The sequence below is a fragment of the Gambusia affinis genome, linkage group LG05, assembly GCF_019740435.1.
Source record: "Gambusia affinis linkage group LG05, SWU_Gaff_1.0, whole genome shotgun sequence".
NCBI lineage: Eukaryota > Metazoa > Chordata > Actinopteri > Cyprinodontiformes > Poeciliidae > Gambusia > Gambusia affinis.
The window spans coordinates 31804824-31829743 of NC_057872.1; the positions used below are offsets into that span (position 1 = coordinate 31804824).

Genomic DNA, 24920 nt, shown 5'->3' on the forward strand with positions numbered 1-24920 from the left:
CCACGAACCCCAATCCATTGGACCGCTGGACTTCATTCTGGTTCTGGTTCTGAGTGTACCTCACTTCCTGCTCTAATCAAGTCGCAACCCGATTCTGATGTTACCCGGTGGTTAATGGATCAAGCAGAACCAGCACTCCAGGTTCTGGTGGTTCTGAATCCAGCAAATGATTCTCCATCCAGAGCCGAACTCTGAAGGTTCTGGTTCCTGCTGCTGCTCTTCCGGTTCAGACCACCGGGTGGCAGCAGAGCGCCGCCACGCAGCGCTGAGACTCAGTTACCCAGAGTTCCCCGGGGCTGGGAGGGGCGGGGCCTACCTGTCCACACCTGCAGACAATCTGAAGACTGAAGGAAGAAACGGCGAGCCGCGGGAGAAGGCGGCATGTTGAGAGGGAACTGAATCGAACCGAATCGAACCGGAGGGTTTCGACCTGCAGCGAGCCGGTCCAAGTCCTGACTGGTTCCACCGGACCCACTTGGAGCCGCCAAGATCCAGCCGGATCCTTCTGGACCCAGATTTCTCAACTCTGATCTGAAGCAGGAAGTGGAGAAGCAGAAAAATGGTGAGTTCACGGACCGCAGATAAATCCAGGAAAACAGAACCACACTGAGGTTCTGGTTCTGAGTCCAATTGGCTTGGATGAACTGATCCCTGATCAGTACCAAACAAACTTAGAGAGAACAGATTATTCTACTGGGTCTGAAAAACTGAACTAGATTCTGGGAATAAAAAATGTAATAAAAATTAAAATATAGTTGAAATGATTTACATCAGAAACTCTGGGCTGAATAAAATCTGTTTGTTTACAGTTTGAGTTGTAAATTAGTTTTGTATCCAAACCGACCAATCAGAGAGCAGCTGGCAGGCGGTGGGCGTCGGCTTATCGGCCAAGTTCAATTGGGAAGATTAAAGGAAAATGTCTGCTGCTGATTGTTCCTGTAAACATGATAGTTTACTTGGAGAGTAAACATGTAAACAATCAGGCCTCGCATTTTCTGCTTAATCTCAGCTGATCCTGGGTTATTTCACACACCCACACACACACACACACACACACACACTCTCTGACACGCAGCAGCTCTGCATGTCCTCGCAGGACTCTGGAATGCAGCAGGGATGCAGCCGCAGCCCGCGGGGCCTCAGGCGTCCTGGGGCCCCGCGGCAGGTGGGGCCGGTGACATCACGCTTTAATTACTTATAAAGCAGTCAATCAGAGAGTGATGGTTCTGGACAGGCTGTTCATCTCCATGGAAACGGGTTACAGCGACGCTACAGAGCAATAGAAACTAAAACCGAACCGGGCCATGTGACTCTCAGCCAATCAGAGTCCAGATCCTCTGGAAGCAACTGGTTTCTTATTGGTGACATCATCATAAGCCTCATGTGGGCGACAGAGTGTGGATGCCGCTGAACCCTTTGCTTGGACCGCTCAGCACCAGAACCTTTTAGCTGAGCTCCTTGTTCTCTGGATGTTTCAAACAAAGATGCACAAATATGAAATCCTGAGAGTCTGGGCATCATGGTTCAGCTCAGCGGAATAAGCATTAGCTTCAGCTAAATACCATGTTTATATATCGTATTAGCATTAGCTTCAGCTAAATACCATGTTTATATAGCGTATTAGCATTAGCTTCAGCTAAATACCATGTTTATATAGCGTATTAGCTAGCTACAGCTAAATACCAGGTTTACATAGCGTATTAGCGTTAGCTTCTGCTAAATACTGCCTTGGTATAATGCTTTAGTGTTAGCACTGTTAAAGTGTTTGATTAGCACCTCCAGGTTGGTAAAGCTAATGGCATCCTCCTTTGCATTCCTGGTAAAGTTTTGTTGACCCTTGACCCCACCAGGGCAGCAAGGAGCGGTACCACTGGCAGGCCCAGAACGTCAAGGTGAGCGGAGTGGACGACATGGTTCTGCTGTCCAAGATCAACGAGGACGCCATCACCGACAACCTGAAGAAGAGATACATGGACGACTACATCTTCGTATCCTCTGTCCACACACACACACACACACACACACACATTCACACACTCTAACAAGTTCTGGTTTAGCTCCTTGACCCAGTTGTGTCAGACTTACATCGGGCCGGTTCTGATCTCAGTGAACCCGTTCAAACAGCTGCCGTACTTCACAGAGAGAGAGGTGGAGATGTACCAGGGAGCGGTGAGACACGGAGAGACACATAGAGACTTGGAGACATAGAGAGACTTTGAGACACGGAGAGACTTGGAAACAGCGAGAGACTTGGCGACACGGAGAGACTTGGAGACATGAAGAGACTTTGAGACACGGAGAGACTTGGAGACATGAAGAGACTTTGAGACACGGAGAGACTTGGAGACAGCAAGAGACTTGGCGACACGGAGAGACTTGGAGACATGGAGAGACTTGGAGACAGTGAGAGACTTGGAGACACAGAGAGACTTGGAGACATGGAGAGACTTGGAGACAGTGAGAGACTTGGAGACAGCGAGAGACTTGGCGACACGGAGAGACTTGGAGACAGCGAGAGACTTGGCGACACGGAGAGACTTGGAGACATGGAGAGACTTGGAGACACGGAGAGACTTGGAAACAGCGAGAGACTTGGAGACAGCGAGAGACTTGGCGACACGGAGAGACTTGGAGACAGCGAGAGACTTGGCGACACGGAGAGACTTGGAGACATGGAGAGACTTGGAGACATGGAGAGACTTGGAGACACGGAGAGACTTGGAGACAGCGAGAGACTTGGAGACAGTGAGAGACTTGGAGACACGGAGAGACTTGGAAACAGCGAGAGACTTGGCGACACGGAGAGACTTGGAGACAGCGAGAGACTTGGCGACACGGAGAGACTTGGAGACACGGAGAGACTTGGAGACATGTAGAGACTTGGAGACACGGAGAGACTTGGAGACAGCGAGAGACTTGGCGACACGGAGAGACTTGGAGACAGTGAGAGACTTGGAGACATGAAGAGACTTTGAGACACGGAGAGACTTGGAGACAGCAAGAGACTTGGCGACACGGAGAGACTTGGCGACACAGAGAGACTTGGCGACACGGAGAGACTTGGAGACATGGAGAGACTTGGAAACAGTGAGAGACTTGGAGACATGGAGAGACTTGGAGACAGACAGGAAGTCTCTAACTTCCACCTGTCTGCAGGCGCAGTACGAGAACCCGCCCCACATCTACGCTCTGGCCGACTGCATGTACCGGAACATGATGATTGACAGCGAGAACCAGTGCGTCATCATCAGGTGGGCGGAGCCTCTCAGTCGTCCTCAACCAGAGACGGCTGAATGTGAAACTACTTCCTGTCTCCTCAGCGGCGAGAGCGGAGCCGGGAAAACCGTCGCTGCCAAGTACATCATGAGCTACGTGTCCAAAGTGTCCGGAGGAGGAGAGAAAGTACAGGTGTGTCCTGCTGTTGCCATGGTTACAGTCACTAGAGGCAGGTATGGAGTCCAGACCGGAACCAAGACCGAATGTTTAGAAGTTTACTTTGGTGCAGCACAAAATGCTTCATAACTCAACCAAAGCTCAGATGGTTTATTCTGGTCGTTTTTAGTTTACTGACTCTGATGATGCAGCGGCGCCAGCGGTGCCAACTGGCGCCGGTCGGCATCGCTGGCTGATTGCTGCGTTGCTTTAGCTCGGCTCGCTCTGCGTCTGAGTGACGATGAAACCGATTTAGGTTTTTATCAGTTTCTCAAAATCTTTTGAGTCTGGAATCGATGTGGACGGTCAGTCAGAGACCTGGAGGAAACAGGTGGAGGCAGGTGTGGTCTGGGTCTCCATTGCTGCTGTGGACGCAGGCAGTTACCATGGTAACCAAGTTCGCTTGTCACTGCAGCGGGTCAAAGACATCATCCTGCAGTCCAACCCCCTACTGGAGGCTTTTGGTAATGCAAAGACGGTCCGCAACAACAACTCTAGCAGATTTGTGAGTACTATACTACTACACTTTAGTAGTACTATACTTTAGTAGTACTACACTTTAGTAGTACTACACTTTAGTAGTACTACACTTTAGTAGTACTACACTTTAGTAGTACTACACTTTAGTAGTACTACCAGCAGGCCTTTTGTCTGTCCAGGGAAAGTACTTTGAGATCCAGTTCAGCCGGGGCGGAGCGCCTGACGGAGGGAAAATCTCCAACTTCCTGCTGGAGAAAAGCCGAGTCGTCTCCCAGAACCCCGGAGAGAGGAACTTCCACATCTACTACCAGGTACTAACTGGTGAGGTACTTCGGTGTACTGGGACACAGGGGGGTTTATCTGTCTCTCTGTGATGATGTCAGCTTCTGGGCGGAGCCAGCGGGGAGCAGAGGGAGAACCTGGGTGTCACGACCCCGGACTACTACTTTTACCTGAACCAGTCAGGAACTTACACGGTGGAGGACGTGGACGACAGGAAGGACTTCTCCGATACCATGGTGACCACATGGACCTCCGTCCCCAGGTCTGTCTCCCCGTCTCCAGTGTAACCGTCCCTCTGTCCACAGGCCGCCATGTCCGTCGTGGGTCTGTCTCTGGACGATCAGGACTCGGTTCTGCAGATGGTGGCAGGAATCCTTCACCTGGGGAACATCGGCTTCCGGGAGGAGAACAACTACGCCGTGGTGGAGAGCCAGGACTGTAGGAGGCCCAACACAACCAAATGGAACCAATCAGAACCCGGATTCTCCTGTCCTCAGTTTGTCCTCACATTGCCGTGCCTCTTCCCCCTCTGTCCCCTCCAGTCCTGGCGTTCCCGTCCTTCCTGCTGGGAATCTCTCAGGACGGACTCTGCAACAAGCTCACCAGCCGGGTCATGGACAGCAAGTGGGGCGGCAAGACCGAGTCCATCTCCGTCACCCTGAACACGGAGCAGGCCTCCTTCTCCAGGGATGCCCTGTCCAAAGCGCTCTACACCCGCCTCTTCGACTACCTGGTGGACGTGAGTCCCAGTGTGCGTCTCGTCCTGCGGTTGTCCCTGTCCGTCTCAGCCGGTGTCTCCTGTGTCTCAGTGCGTGAACAAGGCCATGCAGAAGGAGACGGAGGAGCTCAACGTCGGAGTCCTGGACATCTACGGCTTCGAGATCTTCCAGGTAAACCAGCGTTTCTCAGCCCGTTTTGGGACAGCGCCCCCTATCCATCATCCAGGTGCTTGTCGCCCCATCAAAGAAATTGTTGGCTACTTTGCTCTGAATATCATTTTATTATTAATATTACAGTCGCTATTGTTGATGCTTTGATTTTTAAGCTTGTTTCTGTATTTATCATCAAAAATAATTTCCCAGGGAACAAAAAATAAAAATCATTTTTACAGAAGAAAAATGCAAAGAATGAAATATTCAATTTAAAATCAGCAGCCAATCAGAGAGGAAACAATATTCTTATTCTGAGACGTTTTAGTTGTTAACCCTCCTGTTGTCCTAAAATAACATTTATTGGATCTTTGGGGAATTTTAACAGAGTGGGTCCTGGAAGAACAATTAACCCCGCGCTCCTCCAAGTCGCACAGCATCCCACACTAATGACATCGGCCATTTTTGTAGTTCTAACAGCAGAGATACCATTAGCCAGCGGTACAGAAACTTTTTATTCCCACAGTATGAAAGAACTCGTTTCACAAAAAAAGCCTCAACATAAACTGTCTGAATTCAGGGTCCGCATCCTTCGAAGGACGGATTTGTAGGCCGACGGATTTGTAGGCCGACTGCGTCGTAGCGTGGCGACAAGGCCTGACTGAATTCAAAGATTCCTCCACATGCGTCCTTCTTTTCCCAAGATTTGAACAAGTCTACCTGGCTGCAGCAAACAGGAAGTGGCGGGACGGACCGCTGTCAGCCTCAGACCTGATATGGAAATGGGACCATTGCACTCCGGAAGTGAAGGGGGCGCTGTTTCCTACATCATCTACAGTCTCCCGTTTTTATTTTCCTTTGATATCAGTAATATATCTCACGTATTTAAACTTCTCTTTTATTTACTTCAGCTCAGCTCACAGTTTTTATCAAATTCTGTAGCTTTCTGTGAACTTCTAAATCTTTTCTTTCTTTCATCTATTCTGGCCTGATACCGCCTGACTGCATTGTTAGAAAAACTGCTAGTTTTAAACACTGATATTATTCAGACAGGTAACATCAGGCTGTAAAATGTTTGGTTTACTATTGAATTCATTCCTGATCAAATCGGTTTGATGGATTCAAGTTTAGCCTTCAAACATACTAGTTTAATTGAACTGTATGGCTTATCCCAGATTTGGACAGTATGATATTTAAAAATGAATAATTTGTTCTTATTTCTTATTGGTAGAAATGTGCAACACAGGTTTGAACATTTTAGAGTCAAACTAACAGATTCATTTTTTTCTATGAACAGGTTTTACTATAGAAGGTGAAAAATAACACAGACATCAGTAAAACAATGGTGGCCGTGTGAAACCTCGCTAATCCTGATCGGGTTCTAGCTCGGTCCAAATCAGTTCTGTGTTGTGTGAATAAGGACCAGAAGACAGGATGAGATGAAACAAAGTTTATCTGTCCAGAGCAGAACATGGACTGATCAGGAATCAGGTTCATCACAGCGGCAGGCCTGTCACAATAACAAATGTTACTGAGTGATTAATTGTCTCAAAAATTATTGTGATAAACAATAATATTGTTTGAAGACCTTTTTACACTGAAATAATTTAATGGAAATGATGTAATAATGTGATTTCCTGCCAAAGATAGATACACTTTATTTTCAAAAGAACATTTTACACTGGAACTGATAAAATAAACAAAACAACCAAAAATAAAATAAAATGGATTCTCAGTCTCCATTAACAAAAATGAATAAAAACACCAAAGTGTAAATAAATACTGGATTCAACCAAAAGAGTTCAGATTATGAAGTCTGTAAACCATATTGCCCTTCAGTAATCATTAGATTTAAATAGAGAAGATGGAACATCGACTACCTGATGCAATAGTTCACACTACACGTTAGTTCACTCCTACATTTTCCCCTTAAGACAATCTGAGAACGTTGATGTTCTCAGATTGTCTCTTGTGGTTTCATAACCGATCATCCTGCATCCAGCGGACATTGGAGATGATATGTGGAAACAACATTAATGTTTATAAAACATTTGGTGTAAAGAATATAGAAATGATGAGGGGAGGAGTTGGAGACAAATTGGTACCAGTTGATGAACCCGGTAACTTTTCAGCTGTTCTTCGTTAACGTGACATAAAAAGGTTCTAATGATTTTCATTCAGTCAGGACGTTACACTGACACTAGAGACACATGCACTGCAGGTAGATTGTAGTAAAGCATTGATTAATGCCTGGTTTTAAAATGAGTTAGCTGGACTTGTAACCATTATTTTGTGCCCATTGTTGGACACCACACGGCCCGATGGAACCCGATGGAACCGTTCTACCTAGGATTTCTGTGGGCTAATGTGTGATCTCTCAGGTTTTGGAAATGGGCCGACAGCTCTAAGATGGTGTAGTGTGAACTGGACATTACACTGAGGAAATGAGGAAGGGAGGGTCAGTGGAGAGCAGCGGAGTTGAACCTTTTTTCATTCAGTGTCATCAACAGAAAGAGAAAAAGGCTGGAAGAGACGATAATTAAAATGACCTCGATAGTTTTAATTTATCGTACGAGTAATCGATTTATCGTATATCACGACAGGCCTAGTTACAGCATTTCATGTTAGCATCAAGCTAACGTAACATTTTACCAGAGCGTTAACCTCAGTGAACCTCGCGGCCATTTCTCATGAACTGATGTCTGTGTTCACTATGTTTAACACTGCCAACCACCAGGAGGGGGCGCCGGTTCACCCATTTACACATGAACCCAAACTGGGAAGTAATGACAAGTGGAAACCTGTTTACAACATTAACTGTAACATCGGCAACGTGAAGTGGGGGCGGGGCCAGCTGGAGGAGGGTCTATGTAAACAGATCCCTCCAAGGATGCAGCCGACGCTAGCAGCCGACGCTAGCAGCCGACGCTAGCAGCCGACGCTAGCAGCCGACGCTAGCAGCCGACGCTAGCAGCCGACGCTAGCAGCCGACGCTAGCAGCCGACGCTAGCAGCCGACGCTAGCAGCCGACGCTAGCAGGCAGCACGTGTTCAAAAAGAAGGAGCTGATGAGTAACAGCCGGGTCGTCGCATCGTTAGCAGCTTAGCGCTACGCTATCCCTCGATCCGTGGAGAAGGAACCGACCATTGCTCAGACTTTCTTGGTGTTAGCAGAGGCTGTTGCAGCGATCGTCCTTTAACAGAACTTTCCTCAACCAGGCGCTGCTTCTTCTTCTGCTTTCAGAAAAACGGTTTTGAGCAATTCTGCATCAACTTTGTGAACGAGAAGCTGCAGCAGATCTTCATCGAGCTGACGCTGAAGGCCGAGCAGGTGAGCTGGAGAGCCGAGCACACCCGAGCCCGGTTCCGATTCCGGTTCTGATCCCGGTTCTGGTTCTGGTTCTGGTTTTGCAGGAGGAGTACATCCAGGAGGGGATCCGTTGGACCCCCATTGAGTATTTCAACAACAAGGTGGTCTGTGACCTCATCGAGTCCAAACTGGTGAGTGAAGCTCCGCCCCCAGCTGGGGCTTGGGGGCACGTGTCACTTCCTCCGTCCATCTGGTCATTCCCAGAATCCTCCTGGGGTGATGAGCGTCCTGGACGACGTCTGCGCCACGATGCACGCCAAGGGAGAGGGGGCGGACCAGACGCTGCTGCAGAAGCTGCAGGGACAGATCGGGACGCACGAACATTTCAGCAGCTGGAACCGCGGCTTCATCATCCACCACTACGCTGGCAAGGTCTGACCCCACCTGACCCCACCTGACCTGACCCCACCTGTTGCTCGCCCATCCCTCTCTCTATCTCTCTCTCAGGTGTCGTATGATGTGGTCGGGTTCTGTGAGCGGAACCGGGACGTCCTGTTCAATGACATCATCGAGTTGATGCAGAGCAGCGAGTAGTGAGTGTTGAGCTCCATCTTTTCAGGTTTACACCATGGCGCCTCCAGATGGACAGCTGCTTTAACTGCAGGTCCAGATGGTTTGGTTCTGTTCTGCCTGGTATGAATAGATCTGACCCTCAGTCAGCTGTTAACCCTTTAATGTTTAATCAACTTCCTGTCCTCTAACCTGGTCAATGTCACTTTAACCTGTGGGGCAGGAAGTTGTGACCTTTCAGAATAAGAGGTGGTTTAATCTGTGATGTGTTCGTGGTCAGTCCGTTCATCAGAGCGCTGTTCCCGGAGAACCTGGAGGTGGAAAAACGAGGCCGGCCGACCACGGCCAGCAGCAAGATCAAGGTGAGTCGGGTCCTTAGCAGTTTGTGGTGACCAGATACCAGACCGGTCCTTGACCTTTGACCTCCACTCCTCCAGAAACAGGCCAACAGTCTGGTCCAGACCCTGATGAAGTGCACGCCCCATTACATCCGGTGCATTAAGCCCAATGAGACCAAGCGGCCCCGAGACTGGGAGGAGACCCGGGTCCGGCACCAGGTGGAGTACCTGGGCCTGCGGGAGAACATCCGGGTCCGCCGGGCCGGATACGCTTACCGCCGCGTCTTCAACAAGTTCCTGCACAGGTTCTGCATCGAGCCCCACACAACCAGAACCGGCCGCTGGCTCGGTCCCTCTAACGGGTCTGGCGGTCTGCAGGTACGCCATCCTGACCAGAGAGACCTGGCCCGAGTGGCGGGGCGAGCAGCGCCAGGGCGTCCTGCACCTGCTGCGCTCCGTCAACATGGATCAGGACCAGTTCCAGCTGGGGACAGCCAAGGTCTTCATCAAAGCTCCGGAGTCGGTAAGAGATGTTCTGGTTCTGGAGGTTCTGGTTCTGCAGCAGTACTTCCTCCTCCAACACCAGCTGAAAGGTTCTGCTCTCTGTCTGTGCAGCTCTTCCTGCTGGAGGAAATGCGTGAGAGGAAATTCAACGGCTACGCCCGCGTCATCCAGAAGGCGTGGCGCAAACACATCGCCGTGCGCAAATACGTCAGGATGAGGGAGGAAGGTCCGAAGTTCTGCCTCAAACAGAGGAGTCCTGGTCCGGTTTGAGTCCTCACAGATCCTTCTTTTTCCAGCCTCAGACATTCTGCTGAACAAGAAGGAACGCCGCAAGAACAGCATCAACAGGAACTTTGTGGGCGACTACATCGGAACCGACAACCACCCTGAGATCCGGCAGTTTGTGGGTCGTCGAGAGAGGATGGACTTTGCTGACGTGGTCGTCAAGTTCGACCGACGCTTCAAGGTACGAAACTGAAGGCTCTTCCTCTCCTACGGGGTGTCATGTCCTGTGGGGCGTCACCTGCTAGGAATAATCTTCCCTCTGTAGAGCAGTTTGGAGATGACCTTTGACCTGATGACTGCTGTCGGGTCCGTCCCACCTGGATGCTTGTGCGAGTGACGGAGGTTCTCCTCTTTTTCTCCTTAAGCTCTCAGGACTTGTGTGGTCCAGATGTGCTGGTTCTGTCCCGGTTCTGCTGTTGTAACCAGATGTTCTCCGACCCGTTTTTGTTGCTGCTGTTTTGCAGACGACGAAGTGTGACCTCATCCTGACCCCAAAGTTCCTGTATCTGATTGGCCGAGAGAAGGTGAAGCAAGGTCCGGATAAGGGTCAGATCCGTGAGGTTCTGAAGAGGAAGATCCAGCTCAACCGGATCCAGTCAGTTTCTCTCAGGTAAGTGACCAGAACCAGAGGGGGAACCACCCAAGCCCAGCATCGGTTCTGATGGCTCTGGCCCGCCCGTCTGTCCGGCAGCACGCTGCAGGACGACTTCTTCATCGTCCATGAGGAAGAGTACGACAGCGTCCTGCAGAGCGTCTTCAAGACCGAGTTCCTCAGTCTGCTGGTGAAGCGGTACCAGGAGAACACGGACCGCAAGCTGGCGTTGAAGTTCAACAACCTGTGAGTACTAGAACCCCACCTGAACCTGATCAGAACCCAAACGGAACCTGATCAGAACCCAAACGGAACCTGATCAGAACCCAAACGGAACCTGATCAGAACCCAAACGGAACCTCTCCTCCATCCAGCCTGGAGTTCAAGGTGAAGAAGGGTCGCCATCTCTTCAGCTCGTCCGGCTCCAGGCAGATCCAGTTCCAGGCGGGCCAGGGAGATGAGGTGGTTCTTAAGCCCTGTGGTAAGGTTCTGCACGTCTCCATCGGGCCGGGCCTCCCAAAGAACTCCAGTAAGTTCTGACCCAGAACGTCCCCCATGACAGAACCTTCATGTCACCTCCTGATCACTTCCTCTGTCTGACCTGCAGGACCGACCCGGAAGGATAACCGCAAGAGCCGCTACATGGGTGGCCAGGCTCCGCCCACCTACCAGAACCACTCAGGTACCAGCTGCTTTCTCTGGACCAGAACCTCTCTGAAACCGGTTCTGGAATCTCTCTGAAGGATTTTGGTTCATCACTTCTTCTATTTTCTGCTGCAGTGCCTCGCAGCAGAGGGGGCGGGGCTTCCAGAGGAGGCCCCGCCCCCTCCAGAGGGTCCACCCTAAGGCAGCAGTCCAGCATGGACCAACCCACCCTGCCTCGCCTCCAGAACCCGCACCGGCCCAGCAACCAGCCGCCCCAGAACCTGGACATGGGCTTCATGAACGTCCCTGACCAGGGAGCGGCAGGGTGAGGTCCAGAACCCTCGGCGGTCAAAGGTCACCTCCAGATAGCTGCTCTGCTGCCCCCAGCGGTGACATGTGTCGGTACTCCTGGCCCGCAGGTTCCACAGGCGCCTCTCCAAGGAGGTGAAGCCGGTTCCGGGAGTGGGTCGGCCTAAACCCAAACCTCGGTCGCCGCAGTGCAAAGCTCTGTACGCCTACGACGCCCAGGACACCGACGAGTTGAGCTTCAACGCCGACGACGTCATCGAGATCCTCACTGAAGGTACGTCTGCCATGGGCTGGGTCCAGTGGAACCGCTGGTACCAGGTCCAGGCCCGGTTCACATGGTTACCCATGGTCCTGTTGCTTCCAGCCCCCATGATGCTGTGCATGAATTATGGCTGTGACTTCAGTTGCGAACCATTTGTTTACATGCTAGCAACGCGCTAACGGCTAACAGCTAACATCTGAGGCTTTGTAATACGCCAGAACATCAGCTGCTAACTACAGGGATGATGATTTGAAGAAGTGGCTCCTACGCTAGCATCTTTAGCATCATTTCTTCAGATGGCGAAACGTCGAGTCATCAGAAAAGCCATGAAGCTCTTCAGTATCTTCATAGTAATGAGGTTTTATTCAGAGAGGCGGGACACAAGTTTGTTGAGCTTAAGGCAGAGCCTAGTCAAAGCCTTAGAACTGAGTCTGGGTTTGGGTTTCAGTGCAGGGGAAGTGAACAGCAGGAGGCTAAAGCTAACAGGAGGTTATAGCTAAAGTTGAGGGTTTAAACCGGAGCCACTAACAGCTGCTTGGTTTCTCTTTTCAAGTCTTTTTGTTGCCTCATCTGTCGGGAGGCGATGGAAACGTGGAAACGACTTCGCTCATCACAGGAACTCTTCTTTTGGTTTCGGGACTCAACTTTTACTTGATGTCGCACAATAACCAAAATCAGAGATTAACATCTACAATGAATATAAACCGCAGATTATCCAGAGCAGTTTCCACGGTAGTTGTTTCCACGGTAACCTCCCAAGGTTACCCCTACAGGGTACCTGTACTGTACCCCTACAGGTATTCTTGGTTAAGAATAAGGTGGACAATAACTGGCAGCTATGGGATGTATTTAAGTCATTGCTGCTTCTAGCACCCCTACAGGTCTCAGGGTGAACTGCAGCCAGTTGCTGTGGTTCTGCAGATTCTACATAAAGCTGTTCATGGACCCGATGGTACCGACTCTGTGGTTCTGAGCTGCCAGGTAGCCGCTCCCCTCTGCACCTTTCTTCTCTCGGTCAGCAGTGAGGACCAATCAATCTGCTCGGTCAGGGTGTCAAACTCATTTTCGTTTGGGGTCAAATCAAAGCCCTGGAGGCTCTTAAAGGGCCGGTTGTGCCAGAATGTATTGAACCTGCCCATAAACTGCTAACATATCAATTCTTAAATTTTAATTTTATTGAACATCTTTTCAGTCCCTCCTGGATTTTGTGATACTTTTAATGTTTTTACAATAAAAATCAAAGTGTTTGTGATACTAATTTGGAAATATTTGAAGTATTTGCACTTATTTATGACAACTTTTTATTACTCGCCTCCTGGATCAGGGACCACAATCTGCTGTTTAGTACAAGTAAGAAAGTTTTTGACAATTTTTGAGAAAAATCTGCAATGAATTTCTAATCATGTGAAGTGTGGCGATTTGGTGATTTTACGTCAATTTCCACGGTAATTCTTAACGAAACTGGAGGGACTTATTGACATAAATTGGCATTAAACAGATAAAACCTGCATTGACTTGATTGACAGCGTAATATTTCAGCACACTTGGAGTTTAATCGCGGGCCGGATTAGTTTAGGTCGGATTTAGAACCAGATTCTGAGGTAAAATCAACAGGAAGCCCCCCTTCTCTCCCCCCCAACAGTTTCCGGTTTGGTGTTTATTGTTGTAAAATAAATATGTAAAAAGTGAGATAAAAATGAAAACCAGAGAAACAAAAGGTTTTTTTGACTACAAACATAAAGTTTTGATAAACATGCCAAATTATTTGTGTTGAATTTTGCTATGAAAATATTTGTTATGTATTTATAATATTTTTGGAATAGAACTGGTTTATCGGGATGAAATCTGTCTGATTATTTCACTGTGGTAGTTGAAGGTGTGACGGATTGTTCCTGTCGGTCACCCTGCAGTGACCATCAGGGCTGAAAACATTCCAGTTCCTCCAGTCAGGATCCATTCAGACTCAAATTAAGGCTCATCGGTGAACCCAGTTGGAAACTTCAGCAAGACACTTTCCCCGTCAACTGCACAAGAAAACAAAACCTAACAAACTGGACAGCTGTGGTTCTGATTTAGTTCTGCAGTAAATGTGAAACTGTGGTTCCGACCCGTTCCTCTGGTTCCTGTTTCGTAGATCCGTCGGGTTGGTGGTTCGGCCGGCTGCGGGGCAAAGAGGGAATGTTCCCTGGAAACTACGTGGAGAAGATCTAGACCTGGGGCTGGGGTCAGAGGTCAACCATCAGGAGACACTTGGAGTCAAACACACGATGTTCTGGTCTGTTTCGTCGGCCTGGGTCGGTTCTGAAGGGTTCCTGCTCTTGATGAGCGGCTCTGTGAAGGAGTCGTTCCATCAATGTTGACATCAGTATTAGTAGCTAGCGCCTCCTTCAGGCCCCAAAGGGTTTATCCTCATCTCAGTTTTTCTGCCTGATTAAATCATAAATTTAACTGAACCAAGTTCTGGTTCCGGTCTGGCTGATCCAGCATCCATTTAGAAACATGTTTAACGATCAGATTTACAGTCTCCTCTGTTTCATCCTTCAGTTTCGGTCTGATTCCAGACATTAATGCAGGTGGAGGTGGCACTACATTACCCAGAGTTCCTGTTGGAAGGTGCGCTGCCTTCAAGTGCTGCTGGAAATTAGACTTCTGATCAGTCCGTAATTTTTATACACTGTCTGAATATTTCATATTAGCTCATATGTTGTAAATTAATCCTTTAAAACTCAGAATAGATTTTAGATTAGAATGCGTTTTTGTGACCAACAAATTAAATAAAATATGATAAAAATCTATCGACTCTTTTTATTTGTCTGTGAAACTAAAAAAAAAAAATATTCAGCAGAATTTACTGGACGGATGTAGTCCCTGGTGCTGCCTGCAGGGGGCGCTGTGGGTCTGCAGCAGCAGGTTTGATGGTAGTCGCAGAGTTAGCCTCACACGGAGCTCAAACACCGACGCTCCTTTTCATTGCTTAGAGATTCACGAGTCGGTTGAAAATGAAAACATCCGTCTTCCTGACACTCCTGCAGGAAAACCAAAATGTTTTCTGTTCTGTGGGAAGTAGAGGTTTCTTTGGTCGTTTTCAGGTGTTGGTATATTTGCACCGTTTCCTGGAGATTCTATCATTTGTTTTTGTTTAAAATATGCAAACTTTGTAAATTCTCTGTGGACTGAGATTTAGTGATGGCCAAATGAAGCCTCATGAAGCAATGAAGCTTCCCGGTCCTTGTTTTGCCCAAAGGTTCATCACTTGATGCTTCATTCATTTCTCTCTAGTGACACCTGCTGGTGAAACTGTGACAGCCTGTCACTCAGATAGACATATTTAAAAACAATTAGTAAATGCAACATTGTCACAAAGTTTTTGTCAAACTCACGTTTAATAACAAGAGAGTCAATTAAATCCTATTTAACTAATCTTTTTTTAGTTATTAAAATAATTTGTAGTTAATCCTGGTATATGTTGACTGTTACTGGCTGTTTTCTTTTGTCATTGCCTGATTTGACAGTAAAGACATTTGATGTTTTAGTGTTCTCGGAGTGCAGCTTGTTGGGGCAGACAGTTTTCTTTGAGTTTTGATTTGCCTCATGAAAATCTAAAATTCTTCAAAAATTCTTTTTCTTGGATTTCTATTGGCTCTCTGATCTGATTCCTTATATTTTTACTCATCAGCCAGAATTTTACTTTTCCAACAGCTTTAAGTCTGTTTCTGCTGTTAGAGACTGATATATTTTTGCAGAACAAAGAAATTGTGGAAATTTCACGAAGGTGAAAATTTTAGAGGTGAAAGGTTTAATTATTATTATTTAAGAATCTTGTGAATCATCATCTCCAGTTTTCCCCTGATGTCAGATTTTTTTTCTTCTTGCTGGCTCCTTTTCAATAAAGTTTATTTGTGTAGCACAATTCAGCTGCAATCCAGTGTCAAAATGTTTTACATAATAAAAACACATAAATATAAAGTTACAAAATTGTCTCAATAATCAACCATTGAGGAAACTGGAAACAAACATTAATTTTTTATAAGTGCCTTCATCAAAATCATTAATACACATGAACTATAAAAGGTTCCTTTTATTTCGGCCACTGCTGAAGACAAATACTCCTCTGATGCGATCAAGCAGCGGCTCATCACGCTTTTATTTTGAAAACCGACACGCAAAATGAAGCAGTCACATGACCCATGCAATGCGAAGCCTCGTTTGTTGTCGGTCACGTGGTTTTCAACAAGACGACACAAGCCTCGAAGCGGGGCTTCAGATAGACCATCACTACTGAGATTCTTATTTGAAACGTTAGGGTTTGTCTGTGTCGTTTGCTCTTGTGTCGGAGGAAAAACTCTTCAGTGATGAATTCTGTGCTATTGGCCCTGGTCTCTGGAGGAATCTAATGTTTATATGTTTGACCTCTGACCTTTTGTGTTCTGGTTCTTACAACTTTATATTTTGAACATGTTTTATCTGACAAATATTAATTTGTGTACAAATATTAATGCGAGGTGACTTCCTGTTCTGAGCAGCTGGGGGTTCTGTGTCGGTCCAGTAGTTCTCCAGAATGTTCTGGTTCCTCAGAGTAAAACTGAGTGTATCTGTTTTCCGAGCCTGGAGCGAGTCAGTGAAGCCGCCCTGACCTTTCACCCTGTTCTGTGCTAACGGTCTGTTTATCCGCTCACGTTCCGGTTCGGATCCGCCGCCAGGGGAGCCCGCGTTGCCCGTTAACGGCTCGGTTCGGTCGCTTCAGCAGAACCGGAGCGGTACCGTCTGGAAGCTAACGGCTAACTGCCGCAGATGGAGGAGTTTCTGCGGAGCTGCCGGCGGACCCTGCAGGTACCGGAACCGTGCTCCGACCCAGACCCGCTGAGGTTCGGCTGAAACTGTCCAGCAGCGGTACCGGGTCGCGGCGGCTGCTTTTGTTTGATTTATTGAAATAAACCGATAAGCTGGGGTCACTTTCAAAATAAAAGTCCCGGTCATGGTTTAAAAATGAACGGAACCGGAAACTTAATGAATCCTTGAAAATTAATTGGGTAACGATTTCCTGGAGCGGTAATAAGATTCAGAGTAATGCATAAAAATAACATTAATAGTTTTTGTCATCTTGATAGATTCTTTTATAACATTTCATTCTTTTTATTTATGTTGTAGTGAGTTCAGTGTTTCATTCTTCTTCTGTGGTTTGCACTAATAACGATAACTTTGATAAATCACCAATAAATGCGACCAATCACCTGATCGGTCCAGCTCAGCTTCAGCTGAAACTTTAGACTGCATGAAGTAGGCCAGAAGATTCTAAAACCCAGGGATCACATCCGGACCAGAACCAGATTCCGTTCTGGTTCTGACTGCTGCATCTCGGTTCTGCAGGAGAACCCGGACCGGGCCGGTCCAGATGTCCATGTGGTTCTGGGGAACGAAGCCTGTGATGTGGACTCCATGGTGTCCGCCATGGCCTTTGCCTACTTCCTGTTCAAGGTTAGGAGTCGCCCAATCAGCTGCCAGGCCTCAGTGAGCCAAGGTCACCCTGTGTGTGTGTGTGTGTGTGTGTGTGTGTGTGTGTGTGTGTGTGTGTGTCAGACTGCAGGCGGTGACTCGCTGGTTCTGCCCGTGATGAACATCCGGCAGTCAGACCTGGCGCTGCGGTCCGACAGCGTGTTCCTGCTGCGCCGCGCTGCTCTGCCGCAACACCTGCTGCTGTTCCGGGATCAGCTGGACCTACGGGCGCTGCGGCGCGCTGGCCGCCTGCGGCTCAGCCTGGTGGACCACAACGTCCTGCCCAGGTGAGCTGCAGAAGGGTCACTTGATTCTGCCCAGAGACCATGAACTCATCATGACCCCAGCAGGTGCTGCAGCCGCAGGGCCCTGAACGCCTCACTTCCCCAGCTGTGTTCTGACCATCTCTCTCCTGTCCTGCAGTTCAGACGCTGACCTGGAGGGGGCAGTAGTGGAGGTGCTTGACCACCATCAGGCTGAGAGGACACCCTCTCCTACCTGCCCCGTTACCGTGGAGATGGTGGGATCCTGCGCTACGTTGGTAACCGAACGCATCATCAAGGAAGCTCCACAGATCCTGGACCAGCAGCTCGCCTTCTTACTCTATGGTACACACCTGGATACACACACCTGGATAGAGCTGCCTGAGCAGATTCTGAGGATATATCTGATTAGCACCTGTTCTGAACTATGTGTGTGTGTGAGCAGCCACAGTGGTGCTGGACTGCATCAACATGGCTGCCGCTGCAGGTAAAGTGACTCCTAAAGACAGCTGCTACGTTGCTGAACTGGAGGCGCGATTCCCCTCTCTGCCACCAAGGGGCGCTCTGTTCCAGGAGCTGCAGAAGGCCAAGTTGGACGTCTCAGGTGAGCCTCGGTGTTAGCTAGCGCTCGCAGTGTTTGCTGGTACTTAGAGCAGCGTTCTGTCCGCAGGTCTGAACACGGAGCAGATGTTGTTAAAAGACATGAAAGCTGTTTCAGGAAGTCTCAACGTCGCCGTTCCTGTTATCTACCTCAGACTGGAGGTAACACCTGAACTGAACACACAGTACATCCATACACAGCGGCAGTACTGTGTGAGTGCCAGCAGGGGGCCCTGTTGTGTTCCAGGAGCTGCTGCAGAGGGTGGAGTTGGAGGCGGAGCTTTCAGCTTTCTGTCACAAGTCTGGATTTGATTTGCTGCTGATGATGACGATCTCCTTCACTGAGAGAGAGGAGCCAATCAGAGAGCTCGCTGTGTTCAGCCACAGCAGCACCTGCAGGGAGCAGGTACCTCACGTATTCCACCCTGGAAGTATCATAGTACTATTTTAGTACTGATATGTAGTATCACTATGGGAACCTGGTAGTTGTAGTTCTCCGTCAATACTGTTGCAGTCTCTGCTGGTTGTGGTTGCCATGCCAACCATGATGCTCTCCGCCAGGTGAGCAGCTACCTGAAGCGTGCCCAGAGCCCCGCCCTTGGCCTCAGCCCCGCCCCCTGCCTCCACCCTCTGATCTCAGCGTTCCATCAAGGTGAGGCCTTCACCTGGCTCCCCAGGCAGGGGCGGAGCTTGAGGTGTGTAACATCTGTCTGTGGTTGCCAGGTAACGCTCTGGCGTCCAGGAAGAAGCTCCTCCCCCTGGTCCAGGACTTCCTGAGGGAGTGTGATGGTGGCGGTTGCCTAGGAGACACAGAGGAGGAGCCGACAGTGCCGCCCACGCCCTCGAACAGCCTGGTGGACGGCTGCCCTCTGGACGGCGGCCTGCCGTGCATCACAGCCGAGGAGCTGCGGGGCAAGTTTGATGACCTCTGACCTCACCTTTGTTACCACGGCAATGTCTCTGGAAAATGGAGATGCAGCATCAGAACACAAATTGCGGTCAAGAACCTTTTTAAACTCGCATCAATCTGGTGGGTCCAACAGAACCTACTGCATCGTTCTGTCCCAACCTCCAGAATAAAAGCCATTATTTCATGAATTAAAGAGACTTTTCAAGATAAAAGCCTTTATTTCTTCTTTTAATAACATTTTCCATTCAAATACTACAGGAAGTTTGAGTTCACCTCAGAACTCAACAACAAACAACAACAACAAAAGTCTGTGAGATCGGTTCCTTCACAATAAAAGTCTCTGACATCAGTTCCTTCACAATAAAGTCTCTGACATCAGTTCCTTCACAATAAAAGTCTCTGACATCAGTTCCTTCACAATAAAAGTCTCTGACATCAGTTCCTTCACAATAAAAGTCTCTGAAGAGGGAAGGGGGAAAAAAAACTAAAAAAGAAAACAAAACATCGGAGAAGTCATGTAAGCTTTGCAAAATGTATGTAATATCAATGTATTGATTGATCGATTAATCAATTGATCAACCTGCAGTCCCAGAACCAGGTCCAAACCTCCAGCTGAGTCAACCCCAATCCTCCTGATCTGACTGCAGAACCTCACCAGACCCAATCCGAGTGGCTCAGAACCAGAACCAACCAGAACTGCAGCATATTGTTCCGACCCAGATCCGGTTGAGCTGCAGCAGAAACCAGAACATGTTCTGGTTCTGTCTGGTCATTGCTCTTGATGTTCTGGGTCTGGAATCCAACCAGAACCAGAACATCTGAACAGGAAGTTTCCAGACCCAGATGGAGAACGGAACCAGCGGCTTTAGGACCCTGCAGCTCCTCCTGCAGCGCCTCCTGCTGATTGGTTAATGAAGCTGCAGCTGACACCCCGCCTCACCGGTCTGCAGTGACCAGGTGAGCCTGGACCAATCAGAGAGCGGCTCTGCCCTGCGATGCAGTCGGACCTGCTGGGCGAGTCAGACAGGAGAGAGAGAGGAGGAACACACACACACACACAAACACACCGGCAGCTGGCCATACATGCAGAGCAGAACACACCGTGACATCACTGTGACATCATGAGCTCCCCCGCTGGGCAGATGGACGGGACCACCGAGGACAGGTGAGCCCGGTTCTTACCGGACCGCAGCAAAACTTCAGAGTGTGTGTGTGTGTGTGTGTGTGTGTGCTTCCTGTTCCTACTCACAGAGGAAGTCATGTTTCTGTCCGGCACCGGTTCTTCCCGTCTGTCAGCGAAGGCTTCACTGGCTCAGTTCTGATCCGGTTCTGGGTCAGAGACTGGACCGGGCTGAGGAGAGAACCGGTTCTGGTCCTCAACAGAAGAACCGGGTCGGTGTAGATGATGTCACTGTTTGGAAAGTCAGCTCCTGATTGGTTCAGGGCCGGTTTACACTGCGAGCAGAACTGTGGTTTTGGACCGGCCGCTCTGCCGCTCTAACCTGGCGCCACTCTGACCCGGGTCGTTGGTTCCTTGACTCCAGAACCTGCAGAACCTTTCCAGTCCAGTGACATCCTCCACAACCGTTCCCTCTACACATCCAGTCCAGGTCCACCTGTCCTCTGACTGTCTCAGGTGTTAAGCGTTAAGCCCCTCCCCTTAACACATGTGGGTTTTTCCCAGCCGGACCCTGAAGGCAGCGCGACGGAAACAAGAAGCAGGCTCTCACCTGGCTGGGCCTCGCAGGAACAATAGGCCCCGCCCTCCTCACCTGCTCAGGTGTGTCAGTGGGAGCGGTCGGGCCGGTTCCAGGTGAGCCAGAGAAGCTTCTCACCTGGAGAACCGGACCGGGTCGGTTCCACAGAACCATCAGGTCAGGAGTGAGTCCTGGTACCGGTGGTACCGCATTTGGGTTACCTGTTCCTCTGGGGACAAATATTCTTGATGGAAGCTGAATCGGGTCGGGTCGGTCAGTGAGCTGGGTTACTGGGTCCGGTCCAGTCCAGCTAAGGTCCAGTTACTCAGATGTTATTTCCTTCCTGGTTTCATGTCTTTGGTTTTCCGTGGTTCTGGTTCTGGGTGTACTGGACCAGCAGAACCTGCCTGGATCTCCACATGTTGACCCAATTATCCAATCAGAGAAGGGACTGGACTGTTTCTTAGGAAATGGACCAATCAGAGAGCCTTCTCCGTGACATCATCAGCTGTGTGCTAACTGTGTGTTCGGCCCCTGCAGAGCGGCTGAGGAAACCCCGCGGCCCGGCAGCATCCAGGACATGGAGCTGAGGGAGGAGTGGCTGGACGACGGCTTCCCCAGGTAAGAACCAGAACCGGCCCGTTTAGTCAGCTTCAGGCCACAAGCCGAGCAAGCATGTGGTGACAGTGGGCAGGAAGAACCTTCCAACAGAACCAGAATTCAGGACGGTTCTAAGGGTTCTAATCAGCATTATTACATCAAACCATCTAGAACCTTCACTGGTTTTACTGGTCCGGGTTCTGCTGCTGTTCTGTTATGACCGGGTGGTTCTGTTCTGACCCGGTCTTCAGGCCGCTCCCGGAGGATCCCGAGGGTCCAGCAGGAGGCGCTGCAGACTCAAGTGAGTCTCTGGTTCCGGTCCAAATGGATGCCATCGATCCATTGAACCCAACTTAATCAAACCCGATCCTGACCTCTCTTTAGCCCCGCCCACCAGCCTGGTCCCGTTGGGCGGAGGCGGGGCCAAGAAGCGGCTGACGGCGCCGGCCCTCAGCGACCCGAACAGCGACAGCTTTTCGGCGGCGGCGCTGTCCGGGACGCCGGACGACTCGCTGTCGCTGGACATCAAGGTGGAGGACCTGGAGACGCCGTCCGGCAGCGAGTCAGGAACGCTGCCGGACGGCGTGCACGACCTGGAGTGGGAAGGTGAGGCGGCGGGGAGGCGGAGCTAAAGGAGCTGCTGCTCGGATGCTGACTTCTGACCTCTTCCTGACAGACGACCTGCCTGAGATGGGGAGGAGGCGGTCAGTGGGCGCGGCGGAGCCCAGCGAGGGTCTGATGGAGCTGGACCAGGTGGACCAACATGGCCGCCGGTGGAGGCGGTTCTCCATATCCGGACAGGAGTACCAGGTCAACATGAGCGTCCTGGAGCCATACCTGCAGGTCCTGTCACATGGAGGTCAGAGGTCACACATTCACCTGCAACTCATCTGTAATACATCAAACAGAGTAACTCACCTACAGCGTCTGAAACACAGGAAATACTCAGTCACTAGAACACCTGGAACAACCATGGAACACACCTGTAGCAAGCCTTGAGCGTCAGATCGATTTCTGTGTTCACCATTACAGCAAAGTGAAATTACCTGTCATTGGCAGGTTACTATGGAGACGGGATGAACGCCATAATTCTGTTTACTTCCTGTTACCTGCCAGAGAACACAGTGGAGGACTATGAGTATGTCATGGAGAACCTGTTCAGGTGTGTTTGGGTGTGGAGTCACGGAGCAGCGCGTGACAGAAGCCCACCTGGACGGACAGGTGACCCGGCTCTCGTTCTCCTGCAGGTACATTGTGGGAACGCTGGACCTGATGGTTTCAGAGAACTACCTGCTGGTCTACCTGTGCGCCATGGCTCCCAGGAACAAGTTGCCAGCCATCAAGTGGCTCCACCAGTGCTACACCTCCATTGACAGGAGGTAGGATGGATTCCTCCAGTGGGGCGGGGCGGGCGGGTGGAGCTAGCTGCTCAGCAGGTGTTTCTGTGCAGGTTGAAGAAGGACCTGAAGGGGCTGCTGGTGGTGCATCCGGCCTGGTACATCAAGGCACTGATCACACTGGTCAAACCCTTCATCAGGTCTGCAGCACACACTGGTCCCACACACACACTGGTCCCACACACACACTGGTCCCACACACACACTGGTCCCATACACACACTGGTCCCACACACACACTGGTCCCATACACACACTGGTCCCACACACACACTGGTCAAACCCTTCATCAGGTCTGCAGCACACACACTGGTCCCACACACACACTGGTCCCACACACACACTGGTCCCACACACACACTGGTCCCACACACACACTGGTCCCATACACACACTGGTCCCACACACACACTGGTCCCACACACACACTGGTCCCACACACACACTGGTCCCACACACACACTGGTCCCACACACACACTGGTCCCACACAGACTCGCAGTAAATCAGACCAAATGCAGAGAATCTCTTCAGTGAGCCAAAATTTGTCTATTACCATCTTGAGACCATGATCAGAAAACGTTTTGTGACCTCTGACCTCACCTGTTTTCCATAGTGACAAATTTAGCAGGAAGATTCGCTTCATTCAGAACCTGGAGCAGCTGTCGCAGTTCGTCCCCACAGACAGGCTGCAGATCCCAGAGGCAATCCGACAGTAAGAGCTGAAACATTCCTGAGCTAACGCTGAGCTAACACTGAGCTAACGCTGAGCTAACACTGAGCTAACGCTGAGCTAACACTGAGCTAACACTGAGCTAACACTGAGCTAACGCTGAGCTAACACTGAGCTAACGCTGAGCTAACGCTGAGCTAACACTGAGCTAACGCTGAGCTATGGTTGAGCTAACGCTGCTGCTACTCTGTTATTCTACCGTTATTCGCTCTGCTCCTGTCCTATTTTACTCTCCTTCTGCAGATCCTGAACTGATTTTTATTATTCTGTTTGTGAGCCATGAACAGAATAGCTACACGCTACTGTTTAGTGTGTAGGTCGATTTATCTCTTCTGTATCCATACTGTCCCTGTCTGCTGTTCATGTGTTCATCTATTCCTTCATTTGCTGAAGTTTTTGCAGATCTTTCTTTTAGACGTTTTATTATTTGACCTTTTTCTCTCTGTCTGATTTTTCTCCTGATGCTTAAATCGCCGATGAATCGATTTAAACTCCATGAATGGTCTGTCTCTAGTTCTTGTCTCATGTCTCCGTCCTTCACAGGTATGACGAGAAGCTGAGAAGATGACGACCTCAGATGACCTCTGACGGATCAGACCGGGTGAATGGGGAGGCAGAAGCCTAACCCTGCTGACCTTTGACCTGCTGGTTGTACAGACTGGTTTATTTATGCTGCTTTGTTTATGTTGGGAGTTTTTAAGGAACTCTTCCTGGGTCGGTTTTCCGGCTGATCTCCATGGAATTGCGTTCAGGGCTGGTCTTCATCAGCAGCTCTTCCTCCTCCTTCACCGCCTTCTCTCTACCTAACACCAACTCACTGTTTCCATGGCAACGTTTGGTCTCAGCACCACCCATAAGTTGTAGCAACCCCAACATGTGTAGTCTGGTTGATGTGGTTGGTTCTGGTCTGGATGTAGATTGGGTTTCATGCTGCAGGGGGCGGGGCATCTGTGCTGGAGGTTCCTGATTGGTTGTTCACCTGCTGCAGTAATAAAATATTTACAAGATGCCTTCGAGTTCTGTCATGTTTTACAGTGTGAACGGTGAGTCAAGGGATTGGCAAAGTCTGGAGTGGTCTGTGTTGGACCAGTCTGTGGGAGCAGTGCTCATTCCAGCAGGGGGCGTGGCTCTGGCATACAGGGGGCGTGGCTCTGTCATACAGGGGGCGTGGTTTATTCCATGTGATGAGGTAGCATTAGGGTTACAGAGGCTAATGGAGAAGAGGAGTTATAAGCTGTTTCTCCCCTCTGTTACCATGGGCAACGTTAGATTGATGCCTAACAAGATGGATGACTTAACATCGCTCTCCAGTAGCCAGAAGGAATCCCGGGAATGTAGTTTTATGTTTTTC

At 49.6% G+C, this 24920-nt stretch overlaps 3 protein-coding genes across 5 annotated transcripts; all 3 read left to right on the forward strand.

The window, feature by feature from the left end:
* The first annotated feature begins 351 nt into the window (after nucleotides 1-351).
* Nucleotides 352-14670, forward strand: myo1eb (myosin IEb). 3 transcript variants are annotated; one of them, XM_044116628.1, is made up of 27 exons: nucleotides 353-562; nucleotides 1851-1988; nucleotides 2080-2169; nucleotides 3157-3251; nucleotides 3321-3408; nucleotides 3848-3937; nucleotides 4092-4223; nucleotides 4296-4430; nucleotides 4500-4632; nucleotides 4737-4933; nucleotides 5004-5084; nucleotides 8307-8393; nucleotides 8477-8563; nucleotides 8637-8804; nucleotides 8880-8965; nucleotides 9223-9304; nucleotides 9380-9585; nucleotides 9659-9803; nucleotides 9896-10010; nucleotides 10081-10250; nucleotides 10534-10679; nucleotides 10761-10907; nucleotides 11036-11190; nucleotides 11269-11343; nucleotides 11442-11631; nucleotides 11726-11889; nucleotides 14012-14670. In XM_044116628.1, exons 1-27 carry the CDS (start codon nucleotides 560-562, stop codon nucleotides 14086-14088), a joined length of 3282 nt encoding a protein of 1093 aa, XP_043972563.1. In that variant the 5' UTR covers nucleotides 353-559; the 3' UTR covers nucleotides 14089-14670. The 3 variants fall into 3 exon arrangements, 2 of the variants coding, with proteins under 2 accessions (XP_043972563.1, XP_043972564.1); XM_044116629.1 differs by having other exon boundaries at nucleotides 11478-11631; XR_006370611.1 differs by lacking the exon at nucleotides 14012-14670 and having other exon boundaries at nucleotides 352-562; nucleotides 11482-11631; nucleotides 11726-11864.
* A 1420-nt stretch (nucleotides 14671-16090) lies between these two features.
* Nucleotides 16091-19350, forward strand: prune (prune exopolyphosphatase). The gene is made up of 9 exons (XM_044116642.1): nucleotides 16091-16707; nucleotides 17245-17352; nucleotides 17455-17657; nucleotides 17794-17978; nucleotides 18079-18237; nucleotides 18304-18395; nucleotides 18481-18639; nucleotides 18795-18885; nucleotides 18957-19350. The coding sequence occupies exons 1-9, from the start codon at nucleotides 16669-16671 to the stop codon at nucleotides 19163-19165; spliced, it is 1245 nt and encodes a 414-aa protein (XP_043972577.1). The 5' UTR covers nucleotides 16091-16668; the 3' UTR covers nucleotides 19166-19350.
* A 207-nt stretch (nucleotides 19351-19557) lies between these two features.
* Nucleotides 19558-24576, forward strand: bnipl (BCL2 interacting protein like). The gene is made up of 10 exons (XM_044116648.1): nucleotides 19558-20308; nucleotides 21381-21461; nucleotides 21692-21741; nucleotides 21825-22046; nucleotides 22117-22299; nucleotides 22500-22602; nucleotides 22688-22819; nucleotides 22891-22977; nucleotides 23453-23551; nucleotides 24113-24576. Exons 1-10 carry the CDS (start codon nucleotides 20265-20267, stop codon nucleotides 24135-24137), a joined length of 1026 nt encoding a protein of 341 aa, XP_043972583.1. The 5' UTR covers nucleotides 19558-20264; the 3' UTR covers nucleotides 24138-24576.
* The last annotated feature ends 344 nt before the right edge of the window (nucleotides 24577-24920 follow it).